This window comes from Mugil cephalus, chromosome 21 (genome assembly GCF_022458985.1).
Source record: "Mugil cephalus isolate CIBA_MC_2020 chromosome 21, CIBA_Mcephalus_1.1, whole genome shotgun sequence".
NCBI classification, from domain to species: Eukaryota; Metazoa; Chordata; class Actinopteri; order Mugiliformes; family Mugilidae; genus Mugil; species Mugil cephalus.
Genome location: NC_061790.1, coordinates 422,014 through 436,380, shown reverse-complemented (window position 1 = coordinate 436,380; position 14,367 = coordinate 422,014). Strand labels below are relative to the sequence as shown.

At 40.4% G+C, this 14,367-nt stretch overlaps 2 protein-coding genes across 2 annotated transcripts in view; one reads left to right on the top strand and one right to left on the bottom strand.

Moving 5' to 3' along the window:
- The window catches only part of LOC124998869 (NACHT, LRR and PYD domains-containing protein 3-like), a 47,135-nt gene that overhangs the window by 16,477 nt on the left and 16,291 nt on the right, over nt 1-14,367 (bottom strand).
- LOC124998907 (complement C1q tumor necrosis factor-related protein 3-like) lies at nt 9,020-10,082 on the top strand. The gene is made up of 3 exons (XM_047573548.1): nt 9,020-9,243; nt 9,413-9,550; nt 9,653-10,082. Exons 1-3 carry the CDS (start codon nt 9,078-9,080, stop codon nt 9,928-9,930), a joined length of 582 nt encoding a protein of 193 aa, XP_047429504.1. The 5' UTR covers nt 9,020-9,077; the 3' UTR covers nt 9,931-10,082.

Sequence of the window (14,367 nt, the reverse complement as noted above, 5' to 3'; positions counted from 1 at the left end):
GGTCTGTAGGCTGAATATCTGACCTGTGGAGCTCCATAAACTACATCTGTCCCAGTCTTCATGTCCTCCTCCAGGTGTCCACTCCTACCTAGATGAACTATTCACCAACCTGCCCATGATTCCTGTTATACTCACAAACTGTCACAGATCATCAGCTATGTGTTATATTACTAGATCCTACATGTTTCATTCAGCTTGATGTTTGTATCTATGACAGAAGTTAGTTTATCTTGTTTTCTCCTGCTCTTCTTCTCTCTCTATCTTCTCTGGTTCTACCCGGCTGGTCTTCACCAGATGGTTCCTCCATATGAGCTGGTTCTGCTCCAGGTTTCTTCCTGTTAAAAGGGAGTTTTTCCCTCAGGCTGCTCTGGAGGTTTCAGGCTGTTTTTTGTGAAGCGTCATGAGACGATTTGTGTTGTTATTGGTGCTATATCAATAAAACTGGATTGAATTGAATTGAATTGATGACTGAATGTGGTGTTTAACAGAGGAAACTAAACTACAGATAAACTCTGGACTAAAACATGACAGACTAATCAACACAACTGAATAATAATGAATAGATCTGTGTTCATTCTGACCCTGGATTAGCTGACCTCTGTTTATGTTTGAAGTCAAAAGGTCGACCCATAGACCGGTCACTCTTCATGGACACAGATGTGATTCCAGAGGGATCTGGTCTTTGCTGATGGATCCTGTTAAAACACAACCTGGATTAAATATATCCAACCAGTTATATAACTGAAGATGTAACACAAATTGTCCTTGGATTACAAAAGGTCTACAAAATGCCTGTAAAAAGAAAAATACACTTTACAGAGATTTCATAAGAAAGAGAACAAAAGAGGCAGAATATAGATATAAAAAATATAACTGATATTTTAAAGGCAAGTAAGAAGGATTACTATAAGAGGATATTAGATGATAATAAAAAGAACATTAAAGCAATATGGAAAATATTAAATAATATAATAAGAAGAGGATCTAAACAAAATAGTCTGCCTAAGTACTTCATGGATAAGGATATTGAAAACTATAACATGAAAGAGGTGGCAAACAGCCTCAATGAGCTCTTTGTAAGTGTGGGACCTGATCTTGCAAAAAAAATCCCTGACTCAGGTACATATGATGAATCTTTGGTAGAGAGGAATCATAGCGCATTGTTTCTACAAGCAGTGGATGAAAGTAAAATTTTGAGTGTTGTTAAAAAGTGTAAGAACAAAGAGTCCACTGACTTAAATGATATCAATATGTCACTAGTTAAAAAGGTCACTGGGGGAATTTCAAAGCCATTAACATACATCTGTAACTTATCATTTCAAACCGGTTCATTCCCTCAAAAAATGAAAATAGCTAAAGTCATACCTCTGTTTAAGGCTGGAAACAAACGTCATTTCACAAACTGTAGACCTGTCTCCTTGCTACCACAATTCGCAAAAATTCTGGAAAAACTCTTTAACAGCAGACTGGATGCATTTTTAGAGAAGAATAAAATACTTGTAGAGAATCAGTATGGGTTTCGATCAAACAGAGCTACATCACTGGCATTAATAGAGGCAATAGAAGAAACCACAAATCCAATAGATCACAAGCAATATGCTGTTGGAATATTCATTGATTTAAAAAAAGCTTTTGACACAATCAGTCATGAAATGTTGATCAAGAAACTGGAAAGACATGGCATCAGGGGAATAGTGCTGGATTGGGTGAAAATTTATCGAAGCGGGAGACAGCAGTTTGTGAAATTGGGTGACTGTGTTTCTCCGTGTTTGGACATTGCTTGTGGGGTACCCCAGGGGTCAGTGTTGGGCCCTAACTTTTTCATTTTGTACATCAATGACATATATAAGATCTCTGAGGTATTGCATGTCGTGTTGTTTGCAGACGACACAAATATTTTCTGTTCCGGGGATAATTTCCGAAAGCTACAAGAGGATACTACTATAGAAATGAACAAATTGAAAAAATGGTTCGACAGAAACAGATTATCATTAAATTTGAGTAAGACTAAAATAATGTTGTTTGGTGATTGTACATTAAATACTCAGGTAATAATAAAAATAGATGGAATTGAAATAGAAAGAGAAAAAAAGGGCAATACGAATAATTCACAATGCTGGCTACCAGGAACACACGAACTCATTATTCCTAAAGTCCAAATTATTAAAATTTACAGATATCGTGGGCTATCAAACAGCTCAAATAATGTTTAAAGTAAAAAATAATCTGTAACCAACAAATATACAGAAATGATTTAGTATTCATGAGGGGACATATAATTTAAGGGGTAAAAGTAACTTTAATTTAACATTAATTCGCACAAACAGAGGGGGTTTTTGTGTTTCAGTCAGCGGGATGAGACTATGGAACAAGTTCACTATGGAGTTGAAGCAATGTCCAAATATGAAACAGTTTAAAATAAAGTACAAAGACACTATTTTTCAGAGGTACAAGGATGAGGAAGATGTTTGGATGCACCAAGTGTGATAAGATACAGTGTTTATTTATTTTTATCTTTTTATACTGGTTAGTATCTTGTGTTGTTGTTGTTGTTTTGTTTTTGTTTTGTTTTTTCCTTTTGTATACATGTTGTGTGTTTGTGTATGTACAGTATGGATATGTGTGCCTATGTATGTATACATGTAAGTAGGTACTGGTATGTATGTATGTATGTATTTATATGTGTATGTGTGTGTGTGTGTGTGTATAATTACTGTGTATAGGTAATATTCATGTTTTCGTAACATAAGACAGGTTTAGACAAGGATTTTAGTTAGTCATATCCAGTGATGGGAGTAACGGCGTTAAAATAAACGACGTTACTTTTTTCAGTAACGGGGTACTTAACTAATTAGTGTTTCCATCTTTATAACGCCGTCTCCGTTACTGAAAATTAAATGGGGCGCGTTACTTGGTTCTCAGCTACGGGAGCCGAGAGGAGGGAGGGGCCAAACAACCGCATAGGTGATGATGATTGGCTGAGGTGCAGTAGGCTTTCACGATGAGCCAATCTCAGACAATATTCAGTTTATACAGAAATTACACTAAACCAGCAGAGGGAAGTGGCAGCGAGGCTGAATGTGGAGGAAAAGTTGTGAGTCATCCCCGGTTGGACCGGGTCGACCCGGGTTTTTCTCTCTGACTGTATCTGCCTGTTACATTCTGACTCTACTTCCTGACAGACTGGATCATTGTAGAAGCTCCAGCTCTAAAACAAGTTGTGATCTTCTCCCATAAAGACTGATCTCTGAAGGGCAGAGATTGTTGATCCTTGTTTTTCAATCAAACAAATCAATGTGTTGTTACACGATGGTTAATGAAGCTCATAGATGAACAGTGACTGTGTTTATATCCAGTTTGTACAGTGATCTCCCACTTTAACCATCATGGCAGCGCTCTGCATCCGAGGAAAAGGGGAGATTTGGAGGCAGATATCGGGCTCTGTGCAGGACACAGTGATTTATTCTAATATCAGCCTTTAGAAAGAGCAGAGGTTTGACGGGTCCATTCTTCAGGTCATCAACAAACTGAAACTTTATCTGTAATATGCGCAATGACGTATGAGGGAGGAAAAAACAGGCGCAGCTCTCACAGGTGGAGGTCCGACCCGGGACTTTAGCTGATGTGAAAGCCTTATATGTCGATCATTTGGGGTCTGAGGTGCAACAAATATTAAAAGTTCTGTGTAAGTGTGTGTCTATACAATTCTACTCTATGCAACTGGGTTGTGAAACTGGCTAAGAAAAATAAGAAAAATACAAATTATTAAACACATCTTAAAAAAGGGAAGAGTTACGCAATAATTACCTTCCATGGTAACTAGTTACTTTTATAGAGGAGTAATTCAGTTACTGACTCAGTTACTTTTTGGGAGAAGTAACTGGTAACTATAACTAATTACTTTTTAAAAGTAACGTGTCCAACACTGGTCATATTTAAGGAGAAGGGGTGAGAGTTTATAAGTTTTACTTCTTCTCACTCCTTTTCAAATATGTACTCTATACCTCATGTTTAGATGATTGTCTTATTCTTTTTTTATTATGTTGTTTCATATTTGAAATAAACACTTCAATTAATCAAATTTAATGAGTAAATGTTCTCTAAGTGCTTCAATTTTAAATGTTTTGATGCAAAGAGGTTTCTTTGAAAGAAAGAAAAAACAATTCTCACCCTGGATCAGCTGACCTCTGTTTGTGTTTGAAGTCAACAGGTCGACCCATAGACCGGTCACTCTTCATAGACACACAGCTGGATTCAGGAGAATCATGTTTCTGCTGATGGATCCTCCTCCAAACACTGGATATAACATATAAATACAATGTTTAATGACTAAATGTTATAACAAACTCGATGAAAACCACCAGATATTGTCTACATTTTGTCCCGTTCGTTTTTTGCTTCACAATAAAGAACTAAATATGAAGGAATCACTCTGTGTGTAGCAGTGAGGACACAGTGATCTAGTTTCAGTCTGGATAGAAACAAGAACCAATGAATGAATGTGTTTCTATGAATCCTGCTTTTAAAATGTGAACAGTACCTTATAAACCCTGGGTTTAGTTTTCTTACCTGTGATCAGCTGACTGCTGTCCATGTTTGAAGTCAACAGGTGGAGTCTTAGACTGGCGTCTCTCCATGGACACAGCTGGAAACAGGAGAGTCTGGTTTCTGAAGTTTGATCTTCCTAAAACACAGGATTTATATTTCAGCTGAATGACTTGTTCCTCATCATCAGTTCTGAGTCAAACACTCATCACATGGTTTATTGTGAAGGTTTTTCCACTAATGACAAGTCAGTTCTGCTTCAGTGATTCATCAGAGATTTTCATTAAACTCTGGAGTGTTTCCCTTAATATTTAATAGTTTAATCTCCGTGTGGTTATCAGATACCTTTAGTTCTTTATTTGTCAAACTTCTACTAGTATCTGCTGTTTTATTACATGAATATTCTACCTCTGAATACAGTCAAAGGTATAATATATTTATACTTCATAACTAATTTGTGGAGATCAGGAAACATTCACAATGGACGTCATTACTTTACGTTCTAACCTAGTTATTACCTATTTACCCTGAATTTAACCCTGATAAGGACAAAAGTCTCCGTTTACATTTTCATTTAATTTTAATAACTTACTAGTCGTATGCTGTTGCCTTCATATTTAGCAAAGGTGTGTATTTTATTTTTTTTTTTCAAACTCTAATCCCATCATGCTCCATTTTTATACTGTGGAACCTAAATTTTTATGTTGTTACCATTAAGGGACAAAAGTGTCCTCTTAAAAACGTCCTGAACATGGCACATTAATCTACTCAGGTACGAATCACAACAAATACTGAAGTTTGAATATATAAGTTGTTTGACTTTGAACCCGTTATGTGCCAGTATTTGTGATGACATCAAACACAAGTCAATGAAGAGATCACTATGAACCCACTCGGCCCCAATGATCCAACAACGTCATGTCTTTGTCGTAACAACCTTAGGAGCTGCAAATCACAGTAGGACAACAGCAACATTTTTAATGGATTCAAATATTTATGTAAAAAATAGAAAAGAATATTACCAGTTTTATGTTCAGGTATGAGGGTTAATGTAGTTTTACCCAACTGGTCCTTCAGTAGATCATCATCATCACTGAAAACCAACTACGGATGCAGACGGCTGTAACATTATCAGAGGATTAGAATAGACAGTGTCTTTACGCACTTAGTCAATATTTTATAATTACAAGGTACAGTCATATTATTACTCACCAAAGTATTTACAACAGGGTGATATTAAGTTCCACTATGAAGAACCTCATTTTTACATCTTCTTTGTTCCACAGTTTAATTTGTTCTATTTCTAAATTTGTAATTGTCCCTAAATATGGAATTATGACCTGGAGACATATTTTAAACATCCTGCTTGGATCAATCCTCTTTTCCATCATGTGTCCCTATGGACTTAATGCTGTAATGCAGAGACCTTGAAACCTGAGCATCGTGTTGAAGCAGATGAAGTTAAGTTCCTCTCACCTTCATGTGTGGAGAAGAAGCTGCTGGTTGTCTCTGGTCAGACCTAAAAACACGTCAGATTTTAACCTGTGGAGAAAATAAACCAGAAAGGATCAGAGAGCGCTTCCTGACTCCTCCTCGTCACCTTTTAATAATTTATCTGATTATAGATGTAGAGATCAACCTTTGTTACTATATAATGATGACATGTGTTCCTGTCATTGGTTTAATCACCAGTTCATCCTGCTCCGACGTCTTTTATCAACTTGACTCTGAACTGAACTGTTGAGTGTTAGCGGCTGCTCAGTCATCAAACCAACACACTCTGTGTCCATACAAGATAAAAACAACTTGAATCCTAAAATAAAACTCTAAAACTACAAGAAAAAAGTAAGAAAGAAAGAAGCTGGAAAAGATGTTCAGCTTCTTCACGTTCCTCAAGTTTCTTAGTCAACAAGTATGAAGATACAGACACACAATACACAATACACACTCTATATCCATGCACAACAGACACACACATGAACACACACGTCTACACTCACAGTCTGAACAAACAGCTGAGCAGTCGATGAACTTTGAGCTCCAGGTTGGAATCACCTCTGGTTTCAGGCTTCAGCTCAACCAGCGACTTCTTCTCCGTCTTCAGTAGAAACTCCAGAAAAACCTCAGCACAGCAGAGAGGACGACGTCGGGACCAGAGGCAGCACAGCTGGACTTCCTGCACTTTAATGATCTGAGTCACAAGATCACAGCAGCTATTAAAACATATACAGCAGCTATAAAAATGTCTGAACTCTGGACCTGAAGTTAAACATTTACAATCAATGACCCTGAAAACTAAAGGGAAGATTTTAATCATAGAAAAAACAACTGCATGGACATGTTTTTAAAATCTGTATGTGGAACCAAATAAATAAAATAAAGAAGCATCTAACCAGATTTTAACTGGTTCATCAACAGTGTCGATGGATTGAATTATTCACTGTGCATGTGACAAATGAAGCATCTAATGGTGGAGCATGGTGGTGGCAGCATCTTTACTTCAGCTGGAGCTGAGGCTTTGGTGAAGATGGAGAGACTCATGAGGAACTGGAAGTTCTGGTCTGTTATGGGACAGAACCCTTGTTGGAAGTGAAGAAATCAAAAGAATTACTTCAGCAATAAAAGAAAACTAGTTTAGAATCTAGAACTTCAGGTTTATGATAAGAAAAGAAAGATAGATAAAGAAAGATAAGACTCTTATCCAAACAGACTGAGTTCAACAGGATCAAATGTGATTCAACCAGGTGTTAGTTCAGGAGCGTTCACACTGATGCAGTTATTAAGGTTCTTCCATGTCTGGATTTTGTCCTCATAAGGGGGCGTGGCCAGACTCAGGGTGTAGGGGGTGGGACAGAGGGACTGGTCGTCTGTCTCCACCAATCAGGGCGTCGACCTGGTGGCTCTGACGAATGGGGGAGTGTGTGATTGGTAGGATTCAGTCCAGGTGAGCAGTGTGTTGTTGTGAACACTGTCGTGTTCAACGTGGCCGCTGGCTGGGAGGCAGCTCGTAGACCGGACCGGCCCCGAGAACTGGAGGTTAGAACCCAGACTGACTTCAGTGATGTCATTAAAACACAAACATGGGTTCAGTGGCTCCCTGGATGTGGTCTTACAGGTGGACCAGCGGGGCCAGGTAATGTTGAAGTGGACCACGGGGGGCTACTGCCGGGGGTACCGTCTCTGTCAACATGGGAATCAAACCCACGACCAAAGCTAATCAGACATGATTATCTTTCACTGAGCGCTGATACTGAGGAGCTGGATATTCGCCTCACACCAAACCTAGGCGGTCATAATGTTTTGGCAGACTTTAGGCAGGGCTCTCTACCTCTCAGCTGAACTATACCGGCCGTGTCACATGTCGTTGTTTAGAGCAGCTCATTGGCTACAAACACCGATCAGCTGTTCTTTCCCACCATGACTCTCATTGGCTTCTGAAGGCTGGTGACGACACATACCTGCTCCTGATTGGTTCAAAGACGTGTCAATCAAAAGGTCAGAGTTCAGCTGGGACTAAAAATTAAACAACAGTTAAAAAACAATGTGGGACTTATCTCCTTCTTCGTCCAAGACGTTGAAAAAGTTCTTTGTGTGTTTTTATGGAACTAACAGTATTTTTGGACTGAAAATGCGACTGAAACGAACAGTTTGGACCCTCATTAATACAAACGGAGCGTTTTGACCTGGATAATATTGATTGTTGGATCAATATGAGTTTATGCTCATTTCTCATTTTTATTGTTTTGAACAAAATGTGTCGGTTGTGTTGGTTAAATCCTAAAATGTCTTTTATCAATGAAATCAGAAATAAAAGAGCTTTCCAACGACATATAGCATGTAGCATTTACTCTGATTTGTTCAGAACTATTGTCGCCCCGTAAACAACCCAGCGGAACATTAAGGGTTTTAAATCAAAGTAATGAGATCATGTCCATCACTCTCTGCTCCTTAACACATCGTTTAAAGAAGATGAACATAGTTTCAGAACAGAGTAGGAACATTTACACACCATCTATCTCACCAGTCTCACATCCTTCTCCTATGTTTGTGTCATTGTGTGTTATTGTGTATAAATGACGTGGCTACACCTGCTGGGACTGTGATGTCACTACATTCAGATACATATAAGAACTGATCTGGGATTGTGATGTTAAGTTTTAACGTCTACATTTCCGAACATCCAGCGGGTCCACGTTAGCCTGTTGCTAAGCTACTAGCTGGCTTTGCTCTTTCACAGGGCGACAGTTTCCGCGGTCAGTCCGACAACTACAGCTGGAAATAATTATTCTCATAATGATGATGAATGTTTCCATGCTGCTCATGAAGCTACTTTAAAAGATGAACTCATTATACACACATTTAGTATCTGTTGTGACATATTGGTCGTTGTGGGAGGAACCAGAGCTAGAACCGCCCCTGTTCCAGATAACCGATCAGCTGGACCCTGTAACTGAGGAACAAGGTCCATCCATCCACCTCAGGTCCGAGGCTGAATCAACACCACAGAGTTCCCTCCACTTCACTCTGATCACATGATGTCTGCTCCGGTTCTGCTGGTTCTGCTGGGCTGTGTTCTGGTTCTGGTCGGGCTCCAGGCTCAGACCATCAGCCAAGGACATGAAGAAGAAGAAGACCTGAGAGTCCTGGTGAAGCAGCTTTCAGCCCGAGTGAAGATACTGGAGGAGAGAGAGGACGGAGGTCAGTCTGGTGTCTGGCGGACGTTGTCTTCGTTGTCTTCGTTGTATTCGTTGTCTTCGTTGTCGTAGCTGACATCCCGTGACTCGGTCTAAACACATCTATATCTGCGTTCAGTGTTTTCATTTCCTCTGTGTTGCAGTTTTTAATGAAACCCTCTGACGTCCTGCAGGTAGATCTCAGGTGGCGTTCTCCGCCTCCCTCGTCAACACCACAGAATGGACCAATCAGGGGCCTTTTGCAGACGCCATCCCGCTGGTGTTCAGGAGGGTGACCACAAACATCGGAAACGCATACGACCCAGACACAGGTACGCCTCACCTGGTCAGGACCGGGCCCAGCGCGTAGAACAACCCCCCATACGTGTTCAGTCTCTAACGTGGACTCATTTGTCCCCGCTCGCTGTCTGCAGGCGTCTTCACTGTCCCTGTGAGAGGACTCTACTACCTCAGCTTCACCGGCGTCGTTGGAAACTCGGGGTCCTTGAACGCAGCGCTGTTGAAGAACGATCAGGTGATGTTCGCCATCTTCAACACTGGAGGAAAACACAGCAGCGCCACCAACAGCATGACGCTGGAGCTGCAGGAGGGCGACCGGGTCTGGATCACAATGTGGCACCAGCACAGCATCTTTGACCAGAGTCGCCTCAGCACCTTCAGCGGCTTCCTGGTCTTCCCCCTGGAGGGTTGAGCCTCAGATACCTGTGGAGGAGGAGCCAGGTAGACCTGAACCTGGGCGAAGGTAGACCTGAACCTTTAAAAGGTCTAACAGCTCTTTTATTTTGAAATGCCGAGCAGGAAACTGCAGCTCTGTCAACAAAATAAAAGCCTGTCATGTTGTAATGTCCTGGTTCGGGTCTGTCTGTGTGTGTGTATTGTCATTATAATTCACTACTACACTACTTATTCATACTGTTCTCAGCTCTCTGAGTAGAAGCTGCTGGAAAGAAAAGTCATTTGTCCCTGGGATCAGTAAAGTGATTGTGATGATGTTTACCACCACCAGGGGGCAGCACACACATTAACTTCATTCTGCAGGTTTTCATTAGTTCAGTAAATGAGTGTGATCACATGAATCTGATGAGACAGAGGAAGATGGAGCCTTTAGTCTGGCATTTAAGTTTTACAAACAGGAAAAAAAAACACCACTGTAGGTTCATATTCACACATGAAACACATGAGAAAGGCTCTTAAATCCTCTTTTTCCTCATTCTGATCCTTTGTTTGAACCTGATCTAAATCAGCCTCCAGGTCTGAGCCATGAAGCCCACGAGGAAGAGCAGAAGCTGCAGTTCATGTAGCGACCGCTAGAGGCAGCAAAAGGCTCCAGATCCCCATAGACCCCCATGTTACAAAGCCTCTAATAACTACACACTTATTTCTGATGTATGTTGGGTTTAAAGGGCTTAATAAGGCCTTCAGCGTGTGTATAACCTTGGGAAGAATTAAGTAGAATGTTTCTTACGCTATCTCACCATATCAATCGTCGTCTTTCGCTTTGCTACTGCTGCTCACAGACTAGGACACATTACACCCTGATATCTCACTTGCTGGAGACCAGATGAAGCCAATCGGCTACACATAGAAACTCACTGACACATGAGAGGCAGGACTCTTCCCCATCGTCTTACAGAGTCTAGGTAGAATAATATCACTGTACTTCCCTGAAGTGGGGCTTTTGATTCTTTTTACCCCTAAGGTGAACTGACCGAAGGCTCAGCGCTGAATCAATATCTATTCTCTGTGAACCAAATAAATATCCACAACGTGAGAAATTGTCGCGTGTTTTGTGCGTAGGTGAACGACCCTTTCCACACGGTATAAAGATCCTGGGCTGAAGGAGACGAAAAGATCCTCCTTCACAAATTGGGGGCTCGTCCAGGATACCAGGAAAGGAATGTAGTTACACTGGAGGAGCATCTCGGCCGCAACTAAGTAAAAGGTGAGCAGAAAACCTCTTAACCAAATTTCTGCATGTCTTATGAGACATCTCGTGGCTGTGAGAGTATGTTTCAACAGTAGTCCTGTTTGTAAGAATAAAACACAGAGAATACATACGGATTAGTCTACCAGAGAAGGGTTTAGAAGGTCCCCTCATCCAGATAGTCAGGCTGGATATTCCCTGATTGGCTGGATGTAAAAGCTGCCCTCTGAGTTTATGAGAAAAGGCCAGAAAAGAAGAGAAAACAAGATAAGACAAGAAAAAGGGCCGACTGCACGGTTAAAAGGCCGGAGGGGTCTGATCAGCCCCCAAAAAGAACTGCCGTCTAGGAGTTAAGGGTTTAGAAGGTCCCCTTTGTCTAAATATTTAGGCTGGTAGATCGCCTATGTATTCAGAGAATAGAAGCTGCCACTCTGAGTGTCTGAGTAGATAAGACTAAAAGAGTTAGGGTTTAAAAGGTCTTCCTTTGTCGGAATATCTAGGCTTGTAGATCGCCTAGGTATTCAAACAATAAAAGCCACCACTCTGATGGTCTTGAGTAGAAGAGACTAGGAGTAAGGGTTTAAAAGGTCTCCCTTTGTCGGAATATCTAGGCTTGTAGATCGCCTAGGTATTCAGACAATTAAAGCTACCACTCTGAGTGTCTGAGTAGATAAGACTAAAAGAGTTAGGGTTTAAAAGGTCTTCCTTTGTCGGAATATCTAGGCTTGTAGATCGCCTAAGTAATCAAACAATAAAAGCCACCACTCTGATGGTCTTGAGTAGAAGAGACTAGGAGTTAGGGTTTAAAAGGTCTCCCTTTGTCGGAATATCTAGGCTTGTAGATCGCCTAGGTATTCAGACAATTAAAGCTACCACTCTGAGTGTCTGAGGAGATAAGACTAAAAGAGTTAGGGTTTAAAAGGTCTCCCTTTGTCGGAATATCTAGGCTTGTAGATCGCCTAGGTATTCAGACAATTAAAGCTACCACTCTGAGTGTCTGAGTAGATAAGACTATAAGAGTTAGGGTTTAAAAGGTCTCCCTTTGACGGAATATCTAGGCTTGTAGATCGCCTAAGTATTCAAACAATAAAAGCCACCACTCTGATGGTCTTGAGTAGAAGAGACTAGGAGTTAGGGTTTAAAAGGTCTCCCTTTGTCGGAATATCTAGGCTTGTAGATCGCCTAGGTATTCAGACAATTAAAGCTACCACTCTGAGTGTCTGAGTAGATAAGACTAAAAGAGTTAGGGTTTAAAAGGTCTCCCTTTGTCGGAATATCTAGGCTTGTAGATCGCCAAGGTATTCAGACAATTAAAGCTACCACTCTGAGTGTCTGAGTAGATAAGACTAAAAGAGTTAGGGTTTAAAAGGTCTTCCTTTGTCGGAATATCTAGGCTTGTAGATCGCCTAGGTATTCAAACAATAAAAGCCACCACTCTGAGGGTCTTGAGTAGAAGAGACTAGGAGTTAGGGTTTAGAAGGCCCCCTTTGTCTGAATATTTAGGCAGTGGATCCCCTGGATATTCAGAGAATAAAAGCTACCACTTCGATGTCTGAGTAGATAGATAGATTACTTCATTCATCCCCGAAGGGAAATGAGGTAAGGGAGTAGGAAAAGGAGAAGTACAGGAGAAGAATTTAGAGGTCTCTCATTCAGACAACTCAGGCCCGATATTGCCTGTGTGTCTGAGTGTAAAAGACACCCTCTGAGGTAATAGAATAAAAAAATAAGAAATCATTATAAAATAGCAGAAATAGAGAAAGATAAAAGAGCCTAGGAGGTTTATGTAGGTATTAAAAAGGTGTCTTTTGTTTTTACCTTTGTGAGTGAGATCTTCAGAGCACGCCGAAGCAGCGGGTGGACGGAAACCTAACGGTGATAACTTAAGTCCACTGTCTGTTGAAGTAAGCTGTTCAAGGGTCTAAATAAGTTCTGGTGTCGTGACCGGGTCCTTACGTGAACGGTCACTTGGGCTGAGAACTCGGGACATAGCGTGCCATACCTCTCAGCTGGCCAGAGTGTGAATCAGAACACAGTATGTGTGACACAGCCGAGCCCATATAAAGGAACGGAGGGACAGAATAAAATGATCCTTCCCAGAGAAGAGAGCAAAAAGAGAGCTTAAAGATTTTGAAAAATGGTCCAGAGACGTAACAACAGATGGTCTGTTCATGTAGTGTGTAGTAAAGTGTAGTAAAGTGTAATAGTGTGTAGTAAAGTGTAGTAAAGTGTAATAGTGTGTAGTAAAGTGTAGTAAAGTGTAGTAAAGTGTACTGGTGTGTAGTAAAGTGTAGTAAAGTGTAATAGTGTGTAGTAAAGTGTAGTAAAGTGTAGTAAAGTGTATTGGTGTGTAGTAAAGTGTAGTAAAGTGTAGTAAAGTGTAATAGTGTGTAGTAAAGTGTAGTAAAGTGTAGTAAAGTGTAATAGTGTTTAGTAAAGTGTGAGAGGAGGGAGAGGAGGAGGTGGAGGGAGGTCTCACTCTGCGGCTGTTTCCTGGAACCACAGAGACCTTTTAGGACCCGCCCACAACTTCATTTAACACTGAAAGTCATTTTAGTTCCCGGGTATGGAAAACCAACTCTGCCACCAGTAAAAACAAAATAAAAGAAATCACATAAAACCTAAATATATGATCCATCATTGCTATTTATTTATGTATGCACACATGTCAGCATGAACAACGCAAAGTGATGCAGATGAGGGCTGTCCACACTGGCTGAACTATCTCCTACCAGTTAATCGGAGGATGCGGATCAATGTAATGCCAGCCAGCTAGTTTGATTTGAAATGGAGCAGCAACAGCAAACTGGAGTCGATGTGGCAGAAAGTTACTCTGTCAGTCAGGACCATTTAGAATCATAATCAATTACTTTATTGATCCCAGAGGAAATTACTGTCCCCCTGCACCAGTGTTCAGAACAAAGAGCAATGTAGGCAATAAGAATAAGAAAACGAGATATACACTACCGGTCAAAACAACACTTTTTCCATTTTTTTTTTTTTACTGAAAATGATTAATTTATTGTGTCATTGCACTCTGAAATGAAAGCATAGAACAAATAAGTAATTTGAGTTGAAAAAGAAATCATGGATAAAGTTATAGACCAAATGTATTCTAAACTTTTGACTCATCAGAGTAGCACCTTTGTCATACATGTATACATATATGTATATATGTATAAGTGAACCTGTGTTCTGAGTTGT